At 43.8% G+C, this 20060-nt stretch overlaps 1 protein-coding gene and 1 pseudogene across 1 annotated transcript; both read left to right on the forward strand.

Annotated features, from left to right (window-relative positions):
* Positions 1 to 5438: 5438 nt before the first annotated feature.
* On the forward strand, positions 5439 to 6581 carry LOC133907751 (protein TIFY 11e-like; annotated as a pseudogene).
* Positions 6582 to 18680: 12099 nt separating this feature from the next.
* Positions 18681 to 19551, forward strand: LOC133908068 (protein TIFY 11e-like). The gene has a single exon (XM_062350191.1). The coding sequence runs from the start codon at positions 18807 to 18809 to the stop codon at positions 19305 to 19307; it is 501 nt and encodes a 166-aa protein (XP_062206175.1). The 5' UTR covers positions 18681 to 18806; the 3' UTR covers positions 19308 to 19551.
* Positions 19552 to 20060: the final 509 nt, after the last annotated feature.

The following is a 20060-nucleotide window of genomic DNA, read 5'->3' on the forward strand; positions in this document are numbered from 1 at the left end:
TGTGGTTGCCATTGAAGTGTGGAACCTCATAATGAACTTCCCACAAATCAAATGAAACAAATATGAGGCAATTTGTACATTCAAATCGAATGCAAACTAAATTGATGACTCCATTTGATGTGCATAAGAAAAGATGAAGCCACTTCAGACAAAAGTGAGTTATGAGCAAAAAATAACATCCTTGTTGAGCCGACTATCCACACATGCAACAATCTATCAAAAAAATGTTTCTACAAGCTCAATTCAAGGAGTTGTGGATCTACAAGACTGTATTAAGATAAAAAAAAATCATGACGAATAGTAAGGTTTTAAAGATAATCAAACCCCCGAACGGAAGGGCAACATTTTCAACAGAAAGAACCGAAGGTAGGGCAAGCAACAAAACTTGTGCTACACGATACGACACATGATCACACCAGGGATGGAACCACAGACTCATTTCGACAAGCACACGGTGGGTGCAGAAGAAGGAAGGGGGAAGAGACAAAGAGTGGCAAGGAGCGGCGTACTTCCAAAAATGCATGATGACACAATGTCGTGTCAGGTTTGGAGTTAGTGCACATGATGTCTCCGTGGTGGAGTAGCTTGCCGTCTAGAAGTCACCGCCATGGATCTGGTCGACGTGGATGTGGTCGCCATGGATCCAGTTATCATGGTGGAGGAGCTCGCCATGGATCCAGTCGCCATGGCGGAGCCCCTCCTCACGTCGCCCCGAGGTGGACAATGAGATCTGCGAGATCCTGTTATGGATCCCGCTGCCCGCCGCGAGGTCGACCTTGACAGTGTTGTCGTAGAGGAGCTCACTACGGATCCCACTGCCAGTAACTGCGCTCCATGGATCCCACTGTCGGCCTCCCTCGGTGGCCCTCCATGGATCCTACCACCAGTCTCAGTGAGGAGGGGCTTGGTGGCGCAGGGGCGAGGAGAGGCAGGACCCTAACCCTAGCTGCCGCCCGTGAAGGGCCAATGCTAATCCTTGGCCAGTGCGTGTGCGAGGGTGCACCTTGCGGCCGTTGGCCTTGGCATTGGCGAGGTGAGGACTTTGGTGAGGTGCTGGCGGGGGAACCTAAAGGCTCGTGCCCCTTTTATCTGGCGGGGGTGGCACCTTCCGTGGGCCGGCTCCAAAGGGCGGTGTGACCTAGGCTTAGGTTGCCTCTGCGTGCACGAACATTAGTGACGGTGTTTTTTTGACACATGTCACTAATGACTTTTACATTAGTGACGGTGTTTTTATTACCCGTCATTAATGACCAGTGTCGTCACAACCCATGACTAATGACTATATCATTAGTGATGGGTTGTAAAATGACCCATCACTATTGTCATTAGTGACAAGTGATTTCCTCACCCATCACTAATGACAGATATTAGTGATGGGTATGATACAGACCCTAGCCTAAGGTGACATTAGTGATGAGTTGTTGTCACACCCAGTTTTAATGGACAAAATTAAGTGTGACTTATGTGTCTCCAGAAAGTTTAACATACATAAGGGCGTCATAGGTGAAAATAACTATACCAATACTTTAATTTACAACCATTCAACTCTTATATAAAGACTTAAACTAAACAACTTTATTATCTAGATGATGGCAAACTAATCAACAGCAACGGGATGAAAGCATTGGTGACCAAGCAACTCCATAGGTATCGACCGAAAGACACGCTCCTAGTACACCAGGTCATCAACTTGGAAATCTTTAAAGTCTTCCACTAAGCAGCATATGTATTGTGGGAGATAGTAAGGGTGAGCACATGGAGTACTCAACAAGTATGGTAAAGTAATGACATGCAGGCTTTCAACAAGAATAGGCTAACGTATGGTATATTTGTGTAAATACGAATAAAAAATAATAATGTAAATAAAATGCATTAAGTAGTTGTTAAGTGAATGTAACCCGACCGACCCAACAACTAGCACCCAAGGTTAACTATCTTGTAAACCATAACCACCTTGAACTAATAGTACCACTACTTTATAACCACAACATAACCAACTAAACATATGAGGATTCAAATCTTCCATAACCGTGGGCACGGCTGTTATAACAATTTTACACTCTGAAGAGGTTGTCTAACTTTACCCACGAGTCATGATTTTCATATTGCCATGTTTGCAAGACACTTAACACACTCATATAGTGTGCTGCCAGGAGATCACTACGAAACAGGGTCCATCAAATAGATTCTATTACCCAAACGAATACGAGCCAAGTGTCAAATCGATATGATATGCTAAGCCTTACCCATATCAATCTAATGGTTGGTATGGTATTTCTTAGGTTTTCGCTCCACGAACATGTCCATATATGTGACACTTAGGCAAAGACTATCCAACAAGGTAATAACTGGCATAACCTAACATCTTTGCTTGGAACATATCCACAAGCCCACCACGTGAACCAACATTATCAAAACCATCTCTTTGCCCAAGTCCTAGGGTTCCATGTTACTGTATCAAGTTTACCATCAATACTGCATATGTCCACTAATCCTGTGAAAGACACTTCCCAACATCCTGAAAGCACGACTAAGAAATTCTACCCAAAAGACTCATATCAAGTACCACATAGGCTTCAAGGGATATAAATAAATAAAAACTAGGTAAAACCTAACATAAGGGACTACCCATCAGATTAACAGACATTGCATGCAATTTGTAAAATAAAACATTTAAAACATAGGATCAGGATGATCAAGAACAGTTGCCTTCCCCTTGCTACTGCTCAGTGTATTCTAGATTTTGGTCTTGACGTTCCTAAAATTGATCTGGGGTGTTGTGTCTAATCGCATATTATCGGTAAAGCACAAAAATAAACACACTAAGAACAGTACACAAAACAAAGAACAACAAAGATAAAATCTATCTAAAAAGATAGAGCTTTGGAAAATGAATCCAACAGGGAAAGAACTGCCAAAAAAGGAGTTAAAGGAAAAGTTATGATAGTTTGACTAAACAGGGGCTTTTCTGCAAAAAATACATAAATTTTCAGATATTATAGGAATTATTTTTATACTAAAAAACCTTAGATTATAGCATCAGCACGAGGATTTATTGCGCAGTATAGATTAAAAAGAAAAGAGAAAACTCAAATTAATTTGGACCATTGGATCTAGATCTTACGGTTTCGGTTCATGAACCAGGTGCACTAATTTGAGCTCAGGTAACGGTGGACTCGGTCCATGCTGTAACCGCGAACCAGAGGGAGGCGATGACTCGGGCACGACAGCGGACAACTGAACTCTCGCTGGAATCAGGCTCCGACGAGCGTGGAGCTCCGGTGAGCGGTGGAACAGAGACGTGGGGGCTCGGGGGGCTCGGCAACGGCGTCAGCAGGTATAAAGGACCACCATAACAACATGGCAGCAAGCGGTGGTGGCTACGGGCGCCGGAGCTGCAATGCGAGGGCTCTCCGACGTTGGAAACATGTCGGTGAGTTGGAGAAAAGAACCAGCAGCCTCTGGGAAGGGCGTAAAGGCAACTATTTATGGGCGGGGAGCCTCAAGGGACCGGATCAAGTTCTTTTAGGGTTTAGGCAGTGACAGCCAAATCTGAGTTGAACTCCCTCATTTAAATGCAGAATGTTGGAGATAAGGCGGCAACCGGTCGTGGGGATCATGGGGACTTGATTCGGCTAGCTTCTAGAAGATCTCTGGCTCGGTTTAGGCATGGAATCAATGCGGTGGTGGCTCGTGAAGGCGTCAGACTCCGACTCAAGGTAGCATACGGCTCCGATAAGTGGGACCGACATGTCAGCGGCTTGAAGCGAAGGTGATATCACGCGGGGCGCGTTCGGTTGTGGCGCTGGTGGCATTGGCTGGGCTGAGGTTGAAGCCCAAGCAGAGATGAGGGGAGGGAAGGGAGGAGTAGGTCGGTTCAGCTGGATCAAGCCAGGCCGATGGGAGAGAGGGTTGTCTGGGATTAGGGTTTAGGCTTTTTCTTTTTTCTATTCTTTTTATTTTATCAATTAAAACTAAATAAATCAAATTCAAATAAAGGCCAATAGAGATCAAATAAAGTCCAGAGAAATTCAAATAAATCTAACAACACAAATAAAACCCTAAATGCCTATTTCAGCATGAATGCATTTCAACCAAATATAACATATGTCAAGTTTGAGTTTAATTTAGAAAGTTAGTTTTATTCTGTTCTATTCATTCAAACCCTAATTAAATTATAGAAAATTTTAGGAATTTGGGAAGTTGAAAACCAGGTTGTTACAATCGTCACTAGACCCATCACTAATGGATCATTAGTGACGGTTCTAGTCGGCGTCACTAATACGGTGTCACTAATGTTGGTTTCTTACATAGTGGCACGACTGTATCATCGTCTAGGAGGTTATGGTGGAAGGAGAGCTTGTGGAGGTTATGTTAGTTTTTCGATTTTTATTAGATAGAGTGAGGGACCGGAGGTGGGAGGGGTGATATACGACTAACTCCTACTTTATATAATAGAGATTAGATCTTGCAATATTATTTCCCGTATGCACAGCTTTATATAAAAAAGAAATGTGTGCTCCCACTTGGTACAAGTGTCAAAGCCTGATCATCTATGGCACTCAATGATTTTATCGACCGTGTAGTGTGATCTCACCTCATGATCTCTTTCGATCCCAAATTTCCTAATCAACAAGTGTTCACTGGACTACCACCATGGTGAACTGATAGCTAGCCTAGAGCCACGTAAACACGCCCAACGAAGCCAACTCTACGGCAGCAACCGAAGCGGATCCACCGAGAGGAAAAAGAGGGGCTCAAGCCCCCTACCCCTACGGGTGCACTGAAAGGCCCCCTCTCATTTTTAGGTACGAAATAGTAAGAAGAGAAAATCTCTTGCTTAGTGGCTTTGAATTTATCACTCTTTAAATGAATCCTCGCGCAAGCAATTCCTTCTCCCGTTTCGCTGAGAAAATCTCCTGCTTAGTTGCTTTGTGTTTATCACTCTTTAAATAAATCCTTGCGCAAGCAATTTCTTCTCCCATTCCGCCGTGGAGTCCATGGCTAGATAGCCACGTCGGTAAGTCGTGTACTTACATGAATTCATTTAAAAAGTTACACTCAGCCTGCTCGAATTAAGATCCCCTGATATTAATAAAGTAAAGTTAGATTTGTACATTGCCTTTAACTTTGTTCTTTTCCATCCATCTGATCCGCAATGGAGTACCACGCTGGGTGCTACAGTACCATGACGAACAGCAAGTCATACAGTACCAGATAAACAGTAATAATAAAAAACTATTTAAATCTGTAGCATCACCAGAGCACTGTAGCATGGACACATAGTACTGCTCTTCTGACGTTGAGCATAGGATCCGGTTCCACCTACCGTGGTGGCTATGCTCCCACGTCCCCTCAATTTTCATGTGTTCTTCGTGGTTCGTGATGACGACCGATCGTGTTGCGCGTCACACAGCTCCTCCAAAACATATCCTCTCACCCATAAAACCCAATCTCCCACAAAACCCCAAGCCAAAGCAAAACATCTTGTTCCTCTTCGCACGATCAAGAACCGATCAAGAGTACCTAGTACGTCCGACGCCGGAGCAGAAGCAACTCATCACCAATGATGGCGGTAGGCTCAGGCACGGGCAGCGTTGCGACGACCAGCTGGTTCTCGACGGTGTGCGACACACTCAGCCAGTACGTCAGGGCGACCAAGACAGCGCGCATGGTCCGCCGTGTGGCCACTCCCCCTCATGCCAGGCGTCGAGGTCGACGCCTCGCCTGGCTACAAGGAGGAGCCCAAACCCGAGCCCAAGCCTGATGCAGGGCCTGCGCCCGTGCAGCTGACCATCATCTACGGCGGGCGGGTGGTGGTGCTAGATGACGTCCCAGCGGACAAGGTGACCAGCCTGGTGCAGCTCGCGGGGGCGGCAGGACCAGGAGCAGAGTCCACTCATCCCAACGGTGGCGCACAGATCCCCGCGGCCGACCTGCCGGTGGCAAGGAAGACGTCGCTGCAGCGTTTCATGGAGAAGCGCAACGGTAGGCTCGCCGTGCGCGGGGAGCCGTACCGCTGGCGGCGCGTGCCCTGACCACCTCAAACTCGCTCTCTGATTCCTCTGCGTGCATGTTCGTAGAGTAGGAAGAGTGGAATGTACAGACGAAACATGTGATTACTGAATGGAAGCCAAATTGCTGGTCCAAATCCGAACAAAGATGAATATTTGTTGCGCGTGTATTCTAGACGAAGGAAAAAAAACTTGAATTCCTTAATTGTGCAAAGATGCAGATTCCAGTACAATTTACGACTCAGTTCGATCGATTGGAACCTGAATGTTTCCAAAACTTCAGCTGCTATTGTGCCTTCCAGTTCCAGCCCACATTCGAGTCTCGAGACAAAGAACAATACTACTAGCTAAAATTATTTCTGCAAACCAGCTGCGAAACTTCATGTTTCGATTAGGAGTAATTCTAGTAGTCTAAAAAATGGCATTGCCCTCCTTGCCCTCCCCAACCTAGCATCCACTGGCCGTCTGCCACGTGGCCACTCTGGCACCTGGCAGCCACCAAGAGACCTCTTTTTCTGCCCTATCAGCCCAACGTGATCAACTAGATATATCCTTTTTCCCTAGGCTGGACCGCATATCCGTCCGCGACCCTGTAGCGGAAGGGGTCCCAAGCTTGGTCATTGCTTGCTAGTGGCCAATTTAGTTTCATTTATACCTACTGTAGCATCCAAAAAATAAACAAACGGATATTTCATAACAAGAGCTAGCAACTAGATCAAGTTTCTTCTCTGCTGATAAATTAGATTATGATAAAACTAAACGTAGAGATGATGTTAAACCTCTAAACTTGTTACGATGTTGTACCTATATGTCATTGTTTGATGTTAATTTTTTTAACCACATTTAGTTATTCTCTTTTTAGTCGTAGCTTCTTACCGATTTTGGTCGGCAGTTGTTTTGTTAATGTAAAAACCTATATGCTTATGTGACGAATGGCAACCCTCCTGCTACTGTTTGAAAAAATAATAATACGAGTAAACCGCTGTTTTAAAAAAAAAAGTAATACGAGTACATCATCGCTGTCGCTGACAACTCGGGCGTGTCGCAACTTTCCAATGCAGCACCGTACCTGCTCGATTCTGGTTTACCGTTGACAATGCTTTCGCGACGAAGCACGAGCGTGTGCCCGGCAAGCCGGCACGTCGCGTGGCAGACCAGTCGGCAGCATTCGTTGCTTCCCCGGCCTAATTTACACGTGCTGGCGGATCTGGAAAGATGAAAGAACGAAACCGGCGAACTTCAATTTTTTTAACCAAGCAAAGTTCAACAGGATCTCATCAACTGCCAATCGGCCATGGAGTTTTTAGTCTCGTCCTCTGTTTTCTTAGTAGTTCGCTTTAGCCTCGGTTAGGGGCGGAGCCACGATTTGATTATAGGGGATGACACTTGAATTCGGTTTGATCTTATAACATGTAGAATTGACAATTATAGACCAAAGTAACAAACATATTATGTTCCATATAGTTGCCCTTGCTAGTTTGCTTGGCTTTTCAAATGATTAGCTAAAAAAATCTCTATAGAACGAATTCTTGCTCTGGATTCCTCTGGCATGTTGTTATTACAATTCTTGCTTGTTTTGGAGCTTTGGTGAAGATGTATTCTGGTCAGATATTTGCAGATCAATTGGATTGATTAGATTAGAATTTTCAGTACATGATTGCTTGCTTGAACCGACTAACTTGAAAAATGAAAGGATCAATTTGTATCTTCCTTTTGATTGCAGAACAACAGCATATTGAGATTGAAGGAAAGAGGGAATCAGATCATAGGACATATACGTGACATCACAAATAAATAGTGATCCGTAATGCCCTCTAGAATGCTTTAATTTAACTCTATGCAACAAATATTCCTCAATAGGAAATTTCTATGCAACAAATTGGAGAGGCTAGGCCCGAGATCTAAGCATGTGGTATTATTGGAATCATGCAATACTTGGTACGTATACATACCTCCTCGGCTTAATTTTCCCTAGAGACTAACGGCGGCTGGCAAAAGAGATTGTTCTGGCGCGCCTACCCCGGGCGGATGCACCTAAAAGCAGAAGGAGAGAAGAAGATGAGCAGGAAGAATAAGAGGGGAGTCTCTAGCAGTAGAGGTGAAAACGGCTCGGAATTAATTGGAATAAGGCTTCACTATATTTAAAATCATATCTTTTTGTTGAAAGTGGAATCAAATATGAATAGTTCGGATATAAATATGATCATAAATAATATCAGAAACGAATATAAAATGAATGTAGATAAAAAACGAATACAACCAACGAATATTTATCGGAACATAAAAAAAACCATTTAGGTTGTATGTAAGACTATAACAAAATCAAAGAATATAGTCACACTAAAAATTTAGTGCGCAATAGCTGAGAAGGCAAGGACCAAGATAATGGTCGGCTAATTGACATCATATCATTAAATTAAAAGGCAATATAGGACACAACAGATAGCCTGCTTACACTAAATTTATTTCTTCTTCCAGCAGCCACTTACTTATCACACCATTCATTACTACTATCCTACGTGTACAAATGACAGAGAGCACAACTAGTTGCAGCTTAAAGCAAAATGAGAGAGGAACAAGAAGACAGATGTTTCACCAAAACAATACTAATGGCGAGACCTCACCTTTTCTCTCTTCTTCTATTGTCCTCCTATATCTTGTTCCTGACGACCTCCTTTTTCATGGCTAGCCTCATAGCATCGTGGCTGCCGCCATCATCTACCCTGATGCCCAGCATCACTACTGTGCGACTGCCTACGAACTTAGGGGCCATTTGGTAGAGCTCTCAGAGCTGATTCCCAGCTGGAATCAGGGGAGCTCTGCCAAACAGCAGAATCAGGCTTTAGCTCCCCGGCTAGAATCCGTGGGAGTGATTCTCTGATTCTGCTGATTCTGGGGAGCTGAAAAAAGTAGCTTCTCCTGATTCTGATTCTGTTGAGAATCATTTTCTTTGGCAAATCTTTTTTAGAAAATCACTAGAGAATCACTTTCAGCCACAGAATCACTCCCACCACAGAATCACTCCCACCACAGAATCAGGACTTTGGAAAGCTCTACCAAACAGGCCCTTATCCTTCCCAACATGAACCCTGCCAAACTTCACCTTCCCGCCCTCACCCTCGCCCTCCTACACTTGGCCAAACAGTAGCACGTCCCACCACACGGCCACAGAGGTGCCTATAAGACGTATCCACATCGTGAATAGCACGGACCTGGAATTGCCATGGACTGGGCTAGGCTGCCTGGGTGGCAAGGTCATTTGGATAATATCTGAACTCAGGCACTCGGGATATTTGATGTCGATATCGGTTCTATTGAAAATTGCTACGTCGATTCTGATGCTAAAATTTTCGATGTCGATTTCGAGTCAAAAATATCTGATGTCTATTCTGAAAAAACTATCCGTTTCTAATTCTAATTCAAATCGACCAGAAATTATCTGATTTATTTTCACCCTTACCTAACGGTAGCAATCGGCAAAAGAGCGACGGGCACCTAGTAGCGGCAACGGCAGCTGCGGCGGCTTGACCCGAGCCCTGCTCGCTCGAACGAACCGATGAGAGAAGTCGTGGCTCACGCTTCTACAGACTGCCTGTTAGTTAGGTGGGTTTTGGCAAGGGCTAAGCGATGATTTGGATTGGGCATTTATCTCCTTGGGCTTGGAAACATAAGATGACCTTCACGAGGCGGGGCAGGAGCGTAAACAGTACAGCAAATTAGCAAAGGTCATTACCACATCTGTGGAAAGGTATTTCGTTGGGTGGAACAATGTGAATTTCTTTTTTTTTTCTCAATTGAGGGGCAGCTCTTGCATTTGCACAGTTCCGATAGGACCGCAATAGATGTTTAAAGGAGGTGAATAGATGTTTTATAAATTTTTTAAATAGATATCACACTCCTTATTCACCTAACGCATCTTAAGAAGAAATCATTATAAAAAGCAACGTAGCAGAAATTCAGGCTCAACCCGAAAGTTCTGATTCAAAAACCAAATTTAAAATCCAACAAAAGATGGATCTCATAATTAGAATCGAACCCTAGGTTCTACAATAAATCAATCTATGATTCAATCCTACATAAAAATTAGATCTTTAGGAGAAATACCAAAAACTTAAGGAGATGATCACCGGATGAAGAAAACCTCCAAGTTGATGGATTAGAGGCAAAAAAATTTAATATTCAATTGTGTACTTTTGTACACGAATTTTATGTCTCTAACAACTAGAAGATCAACTCCAATAAAGTGAAAAAATTCAGCTCAAGCATGAAGGCGAAAACCACAACCGAGATCTAAAACTTTAAAAAAAAATAATGAAACAAATAGAGAAAAACTAGAGGGAGTGGAATTCAAGCATATACAAAAATATAAGCTTCATTACTCAAAGAGATCAGGCCTATTTTAAATAAATTATAAAGATTTTTCTCTCATAACTCACACATATTACATAGGTAAGCACTTATCCTCCCTCTACTCTAAAACCCTAGCACTATGCTCTCAAATGGATGGCACAATAGGCTCAAATAGTTAGTTCGAACTCTCTCACAGCCATACCTCTCTATTTATAGGTTTAATAAATTTGACCATAAGTTTCCTAACTTATTACCAAAATACTGCTCTTTTGTAGTACACTCTTACCTACTACTAAGGATATTTTGGTCCATTTCTTACTCCGTCCATCGAACGGCCACGACGCCTTCATGACTTAGCTTCGCCTTGATGCAAGCTTCGTCTTGATATATAGTCCTCCAGCCCTCTCACAGTTTTGAGGCCCAACCGTGAAATTCTCTACACGCATCTCAAAGTGTGACTCACCACTTGCATGCACCTTAAGCAAGCACTATGATATTGACATGTGTACTCCGTCTTACGATCCTGACTGTCGGGAAGTCTCTCCCGCTCTCGATCCCTCGGGCATTATTGGAATCATTGCGGAAGACCAAGCGTGCCCACTTGCTCTGAGGGAACCATGCGTCTAGTTGTCGTGCATCTAATTCCACAGGACGGGACAAGGTCCTTTTGTGCCGACTCCATCCATTTGCCTAGTTGGGCTGCTGATGATGTCCCATCCGCCGTGCGTCGCCGTGCCGGTTCTGCAAAGTTCTATCCCGCAGCATTTAATGCTACGTGACAAGATAGTGCCTTTCTGCGCCAGCCCTACCCACTTGCCTGGTCGGGCTGCTGACAACGTCCCATCTGTCGTGCGCCGCCATGCCGACCTGTAAAGTTCTATCCCGCAGCATTTAATGCTACGGGATGGGACAGTGCCCTTCGACGCCGACCCCGTCCACTTGCCTGGTTGGGTTGCTGACAATGTCCCATCCGCCGTGTGCCATCCCATTTAATGCTATAGGGTGGGACAATGTCCAACTGCGTTGTCTATAACTTCGTCCTCTGATGCTGGTGCTTGGGGAAAGAAAACACTTGAGTGGATATTAGTGACTGCGCTCTAGACAGGTTGCGTCAAATCTGGCCCTGCGACCAGTGGGGCTGGTCGTGGGCATAAGTGATGGTATAGGGAGACTGGTCAGGCGGACGTTTAGACTGGTCGCTGTAGTCAGACGATCAACCAAACTTTGGTGAGTACGTGGCTCTAGTTGTTAAATCTCCTACGGAGCCCATTAGTCAAGGTACCCCTTTACTTAATACACTAACACTAACAATCGCACAAAGACTCAAAAAGATAAAATAAAATAAGAACATGAAGCTTCACACGCTAAATCTGAAGAATTGATTGGCGCATTTAATTTCAAACCGAATCATGTTCAAAGTGACCACCACATAAGCACCCACTCATGCCGAGGCAATACAAGCATTAAAAACTAGCCATCTTCAATCTCAAACTAGCCAAATAAGTATTCATGACAATAGGCTTTGCAAATACTCATATATGAAACCAAGATATAGTTAGATTAAATGATTAAAACAAAATTGATCTTGTAGGCACAATTATTTTTCATTTTTATCCTCAAGTTGCTTCTTACCCAAGTGAAATGTCGCGTGACTGTGTACGACGAACACCTTGAGGCTTCAAGACAACTATATTGGATCACATTTTTATGCAAGAAACTTGATTTTTGCAAGATTATTCAAATTTCACATGTTATCAAGTTTTCACAAGATCAAATCAAGTAGTGCCTTTACGACATCAGGAACACAGGTTCCCCTAAGGTTCTATCATGAGCTAAAAAATTGACAAAGATAGAAAATATAGTGCAATGTCCTTCAATCCACTGACATGAACCAAGAAACCTAGAGTAAGGTATTCACCAAACTAGTCTTAACACAAGCATTGACTAAGTTAAAGTAATTACAAACATGATGATCAAGAATGTAGCATTTTATAGTCTACATGATCCATAGAATTGCCAAATTTTATCTTAAAGAAAGCTAGTTTGCTTGAAATGTTTAATATCAAGGCATCAAGAGGAGTTTAAGATTAAAAACTTGCTCCACATAACTACTCAACTTAATCGAAATTCAATTCTTACAAACAAAAATGTTAAAGACATACAAGTCAAAGCTCAACTATTATGATTATCTTACATGATGTGATACAATACAAATGCAACAAAAGTAAGATAGAGCATATACAAAGGTAACTTGCTCTCACACAATGCCATAGGGATGGCACCCACCAAGCTCTCCCATCAAATAGGTAAATCTAGTAGCATCTAGAGACTTGGTGAAGATTACGGATAGCTGGTGTTAGATATCAATATATTTCAAGTCAATGTCCTCTTTCTCATTGTGGTCTTTTAGAAAGTAGAATCTCACATCTATGTGTTAGGTTCTAGAGTACTAGACTATATTATTGGCTAGGCTTATGGCACTAATGTTGTCACACATAAGTGGCACACTCTTCAAATCTAACCCTAAGTTCCTCAAGGTAGCAATCATTCACAAAATCTGTGAGCAATAACTAGCAACAGCTACATATTCAACTTCAGCAGTAAACTGCGCAACGCTAGACTATTTGTGAGAAAAACAATACACGAGAGAATTACCCAAGAAATGACAAGTATCAGTGGTACTCTTCCTATCAATTCTACAACTAGCAAAATCCGCATCAGGAAAATCTCGAAAAGAAAGCGAAGTGGTAGTGGAAAACCAAAGTCGATACTCAAGAGTGTGCTTGAGGTACCTCAGAATGCGTTTCAACGTTTGAAGGTGAGACATCTTCGGTGAAGCTTGGAAGCGCGCATAGAGGTAGACGGCAAAGTGGATGTTCAGTCTTGTCGCCATCAGGTAAACAAGGGAGCAAATCATGCTCCTAAACTCCCTCTGGTCCACCGCTTCACCATCTTCATCCGGATCAAGCACACTCGAGGTAGCCATCGGTGTCACCAAGGGCTTCGCATCGCTCATGTCAAACTTCTTCAGCAGCTCCTTGGTATACTTCGTCTAGTGGACCAATGTACCTTGCTTTCATTGCTTGATTTGAAGTCCAAGGAAGAAGTTGAGCTCACCCATCATCGACATCTCGAACTCCCTGCTCACAGTTTCTGCAAATTTGGCCACAAGTGCATAAGAAGAGCCACCAAAAGTAATATCATCCACGTAAATCTAAACGAGTAGGAAGTCTTTGTCATACCTGAGAGTGAATAAAGTTTTATCAACTGACCCTATAAAATACTCATGCTCTAACAAAAAAACTTAAGCCTATCATAATAAGCCCTAGATGCTTGCTTAAGCCTATACAAAACTTTTTGAAGCTAGTATACTCAGTGAGGGTACTTGGGGTGCTCAAAACCTGAGAGTTGCTTGACATAGACCTCTTCCTCTATGAAACCATTTAGGAAAACACTCTTGACATTCATTTGATACAGCTTGAAATCCTGGGATGCCGCAAATGTTAGGAGGATCCTGATAGCTTCTAGCCTAGCTACCGGTGCAAAGGACTCTCTAAAGTCTATCCTCTCAATTTGAGTAAAACCCTGAGCCACTAGCCTAGTCTTGTTTCTTACTACAAACCTATCCTCCCTGTTTGTTTTTTAAAACCCATTTTGTGCCTATGGTGTGAACATTAGGGGGTGGCTCTATAAGGACCCAAACTTGGTTTCTCTCAAAATTTTCAAGCTCTTCATACATGGCACTGATCTAATTTGAATCAAATAAAGCATGTCTAATATCATGAGGCTCAAAGGAAACAACGAATGCAGATTCAGTAAAATGAGCATGAGAAGTAGATTTGGACCTCGTTACCCTCTCATTGATGTCATCGATCATTGTTTGTGGAGAGTGTCGTCATTGAATGTGCTAAGGGGCCTCACCCCTTGAGAGAACCTTCCCCTTAAACATAGCTGGTGCAGGCTCGAGAGTAGCTGAAGTGGAAGTAGAGGTTGCAAGACCCTCTGCTAGAGTAGAAGAAGCAGGAGCCAGCTTTGAAGTAGATGTGGTCGAGGAAAGTAGTGGATCATCCTCGTCATCACCAAGAGTTAGAAGATCACCATCTACAAAGATGTTCTCACTCATCTCCTGATCACCTGCACACTCAAAGAGAGAATTAGCACAGGGGGTTGATTCATCAAAAGTCACATCATAGGATTCTATGATGGTGTTAGTGTCAAGATTATAAACCCTATAAGCATAACTATAAAGATAATACCCCAAAAAATGCCATCAGAAGAGCATGACTCGAACTTGTCAAGATTGCCACGCTTTAGGATGAAGCACCGACAACCAAAAACTCTCAAATATGAAACCTTTGGCTTCCTCCGAAAGGATAACTCATAAGAAGTTAAATTCAAGTTGAGCGTAAGAAAATCCGATTTGAGATGTAGCACGTTGTGCTAATGGCCTCAACCTAAAACTTCTTAGGAGTCATATACTCATCGAGCATCGTCCTATCCATCTCTACCAAAGTCTTATTCTTTCTTTCAACCACGTCATTCTGCTAAGGAATTCGTGGGGCAGAAAGTTGATACTCAATACCATATTTAAGGCAGAAAGCATCAAAGAGATAGTTATTGAACTCAGTATCATTATCATTGTGAATTGCTTTCAATGCACTGGGAGTTATTTGAACAATCTCAAAGCTAAGTTTTGAGAGTATGAGAACACTTCATCCTTACTTACAAGAAAAAAGATCTAAGAGTAGCTAGAGTAATCGTCAACAATAACAAGTACATACCACTTCTCACTCACCGAACGAACTCGGGAAGGATCAACATTATCCATATGAAGAAGTTCTTCCGGTTGTTCAGTCATCACCAGATTAACTGATGGGTGAGGAGCGGCAACCATCTTACCATACCGATAAGGAGCATAAACAAGGTTCTTCTTAAACTTGAGCTTGGACGATCCTCGGATCAATCCTAGGGAACTCAAACGAGTAAGCAAATCAAAACTCGTGTGCCCTAATCTCCTATGCCAAATCCAAAGCTCAAAAGAAGGATGGGCATGTAAACACTGAGAAAAACTAGAAACCTCAGAAAACTCTCTCAACTCAAGAAATCTTGCAAATCAAAGCGCCAGAAGAATCAATAACTCGAGAAGTATCGCGCTTGAAGCGCACTTCCAAGTCTTCATCTAACAACTGAGATACAAAAAGCAAGTTATATCCTAGATACTCAACCAAAGCTATATCTTTGAGAGTAAAACTCTCATTTACCTTTACAATTCCTTTGGCCTTCACTCTACCTTTCTGATCATCCCAAAAGTGATGAACTTGTAATGCTTTGTCGGGGTGAGGCTGAAGAACCATGATGAATCTCCGGTCGTGTGGTGCGAACAACTAGAATCAATGAGCCATTTATTCTCTAGGCCTTCACCTGCCACCTACATAGAAAAAGAATAGAAGGTGGATGGCTCAGTACTGAGGTTAGTTAAAAACCCATATGAAATCTTACAAATCAAAGCGCCAGAAGAATCAAGAACTCGAGAAGTATTGCGCTTGAAGCGCACTTCCAAGTCCTCATCTAGCAACTGAGATATAGAAAGCAAGTTATATCCTAGATACTCAACCAAAGCCACATCTTTGAGAGTAAAACTCTCATTTACTTTTATCATTCCTTTAGCCTTCACTCTACCTTTCTGATCATCCCCAAAAGTGATATACTTGTGATGCTTTGTCGGGGTGAGGCTGGAGAACCATGATGAATCTCCAGTCATGTGGTGCGAACAACTGGAATCAATGAGCCACTTATTCTCTAGGCCTCCACCTGCCACCTACATAGAAGAAGAATAGAAGGTGGATGGCTCAGTACCGAGGTTAGTTAAAAATCCATATGCTACAGTCAATAGCATAGAGAAGTTAGATCGCCCTCTCATGGTCAGAGTAGAGCAAAAATACCAGTGGATCTAAGGTTGCTCACAATTCCATCAAAACGAGCAAACATAGCTTCCAAAAATTCACCGGACCCTTACACAAACATTTGGTATTCTTGGTTGTAAGTGCTTTAGCATTTGGCCTTAATCTGATTGTAAGTGCTTTGGCATCTGGCCTTAATCTTATTAGTGCCTTAATGGAAGACACTCAGAGTAGTCTAGATCTCCCAGGTAGTATGGAGGTGTTGAACCCTGTCAAACTCATTGCGACTCAGGCTAGTGAACAAAATATTTATGGCCTTTTTGTTGGCCTTATAATGTTCGATTTGAAGCTGAGTCGTGTGAGTAACAAGGATCTCGTAGTTGGAATCAATTACTTCCCATATTGCACTTCCTTGACTTGGAAGATAAGCCTCCATTCACACCTTCCAATACGAAAAGTCTCTTCTATCGAACAACAAAATCTTCCCACTTTTCTCCATGCCACTTATGGATCACAAAGGCGGTTAAGGTCAACACGTGATCAAACCAGCTCTGCTACCAATTGTAGGACTGAGATAGGAGACTAGAGGGGGGGGGGGTCAATAGGCGCTTTACAAATTTCTTGCGAAATAGATGGCCTACTCCTTGTTCACCCAACACACCTTAAGAAGAAATAACCATAAAGAGCAACGCAACAGAAATTCAGCTTAACTCAGAAGTTCCGATTCAAAAACCAAATTTGATAATCTAACAAAAGGTGGGTCTCATGGTTGGAATCGAACCCAAGATTCCACAGTAAACCAATCCATAACTCAACCCCACACAAAAATTGGATCTTTAAAAGTAATACTAAAAACTCAAGGAGATAATCACTGGGTGAAGAAAAACTCTAAGTTGATGGATTAAAGGTAAAGGAATTCAAAACTCAATTGTATATTTTTGTACGTGAATTTTATGCCTCTAGAAACTAGAAGATTAACTCTAATAAGGTGGAAAATTTTAGCTCAAACACGAAAACAAAAATCGCAACCAAGATCGAAAACTTGGAAAAAAAAAGAACCAATAAAGGGAAACTAGAAAGAGGGGAATTCAAGTATATGCAAAAACATAAACTTCATTACTCAAATAGGTCAGCCCTATTTTACGCAAATTACAAAGATTTTCCTTTTAAAACTCACACCTATTATATAGCTAAGCACTCGTCATTTCTCTACTCTGAAACTCTAACACTAGGCTCTCAAATGGATGGCATAAGAGGTTCAAATGGATGGTTCAAACTCTCTTATAGCCCTACCTCTCTCTATTTATAGACTTAGAAAACTTGAGCCTAAATTTTTTAGCTTGTTACCAAAATATCTCTCTTGTAATACACTCATACCTACTACCGATGGTATTTCAGTTCATTTCTTGCTCCATCCATTGAACATCATGGCGTCTTCACGATTTAGCTTCGCCTTGACGCAAGTTTCACAATGGTGCTACATACTCCTCTAGTTCTCCCACGGTTTTAAGGCCCAACCATGAAACCCTCTGCACGGTTTTCAAAGCGTGACTCGCCATTTGCTTACACCTTAAGTAAGCGTTCTGATGTCGACACGTGTATTCTGTCTTGCGATCCTGATCGTCGGTAAGTCTCTCCCGCTTCCGATCCCTCTGGCCGTCTTATCACTTGCACCGACATCTCTTTCACTTGACTTTGTCAACACACCGTCTCTATTCTTCGTTTCATACTTTGCTTAACCTCCACTTGTATAGCTAGGATTCCGCTCAGCTTCCTTGATCGTCTGGCACCAAATATCCGCTTAGCCTCGATCACCCGCCGTCGACCGCAAGTTGCATCCGTCACCTGCACATCATGAGACAAGCAAACACATTTCTCTAACTCCAACTCCAATAAATCCATAATCAAAATGCTCAAATTATACTCAAACAATCCAAAACTTGATAAATCAAATAAACACTCTTATCGATCACTTAACACACATAAATCAAAAACCATTTTAACTTGGTTTCTCGGTTTAAAAAAACATATGTTCTCCGGATAAAACATATGTTTTAAAAAATATATGTTCTCCGGATAAAGGCGCATCGATGTTTCCGTGATCTGCACCCTTGAGTTTTTTCTTTTGTGATCCAACTGTGTAGGCCCAGGAGGCACGTAAGCACACACGACCAAGCCGAAGTGCAGCACGACGTATGTGGCCACCAGCCGACCTGCCAGCCGACGCCGCGCGCGCCAGTCGGCCACGTCAAGTCGTTGACCATGCGCGTGGCCATGGCGCCGTCGACCTGGCAGTAGTTATGCTCCCACCACCCATCGCTACCCGCCTCCCGCAATTTTCACGTGTTCTTCGTGCCACCGACCAACCGCTCCACGCTCCTCCAAAACGATTCCTCCCACTTATAAAACCGAACTCCCAACCAAAACCCACCCAAACCAGAGATTCCATTTTCATCCCTCCCACTCGCACAATCAAGAACCAAGAACCGGTCAAGTGCAGGTAGTCCTACGCCGAGGCAGCAGCGGCAGCTCATCACCGGCGATGGCCACGGCGGCAGCAACTTCAGGAGGCACAGGCAGTGCTGCGACGACCAGCCGTTTCGCGGCGGCGTGCGGGGCGCTGAGCCGGTACGTCAAGGCGGCGGAGAGGACGCGCGACCGGCCCGCCGCGCCCGTGCGGCCCCTCCCACTCATGCCGGGCGCCGACGTCGGCTCGGCCCCCGACATCGACGAGGAGACCGAGGCGGGGCCGGCGCCCGCACCGGCCGCGCAGCTGACCATCGTCTACGGGGCGCGGGTGCTGGTTTTCAACGACGTCCCGGCGGACAAGGCAGCCGGCCTGCTGCAGCTGGCCGCGGCGCGAGGAACGACGGGGCCGAGCGGCACCATATGCGGCGAGCAGCTGTCGGCGGCCGACCTGCCGGTGACGAGGAAGGCGTCCCTGCAGCGGTTCATGGAGAAGCGGAAGGGCAGGCTCGCCACGCGCGCGGAGCCGTACCGCCGGCCGGGCGCGCGCCATGACCACCTGACACTTGCGCTGTGAATCTTGGGACTAGACGATGCTGTGCTCAAGCCGAACTCTGCCGCTGGAAATTCTCTGTAGTACTAGTAGACTCTGCTTGATTTAGACTTGAAATCATGGAGTATTAGCTAGATGTATACCTGTGATTCTTCTTGTCTGGTGTGTTGAATGAAACAGAGCAATGTAGAATGTACAGATACAAAACAATGTGTACATGGAATACCGAAGAAATTCAAATATACTGAAATCGAGAAGTTGTTTGTCAGGATCCTCCTTCAGCTTTCGATCAAAGATCAAACCGCCCGCATGTGCATGTACCGAAATGTCCGAGCAAGGCGGTCTACTACACAAATTGTAATCGAATTGTCTTTACAAACACATAGATCCATGATAATAAAAAGCCTCGTGTATCTCCAAAAATTCTATCTCTTTGGAAAACGACATCAACGAAAGACATCATACATTGGATCACAAGGATCCGACGACAAACCTGGGCCTGTTACAACAAATCAGCCGGCAGCACGAATTACAGAACAAGATGATGTTTTTAGGCGATCGTTCAATAGGAAAAGTGACAGAACAATCCGTAGAGCTGGTGCAAAAGCTTCTCCCGAACCGGTCCATGAAAGGGACGGCCAGGAACGCGCGACCCGGCAGATGGCACGTTCCTGCTTCGCGCGGCGCCACATGCGCCCAGGGTTTTGAATCGCCAGCGTCCTCACCAGTCCGGAACTCGCCTCGTGCCAGACGTGACTTTTGTGCGGCACGCCGACG

Source organism: Phragmites australis, chromosome 24 (genome assembly GCF_958298935.1).
Source record: "Phragmites australis chromosome 24, lpPhrAust1.1, whole genome shotgun sequence".
NCBI lineage: Eukaryota > Viridiplantae > Streptophyta > Magnoliopsida > Poales > Poaceae > Phragmites > Phragmites australis.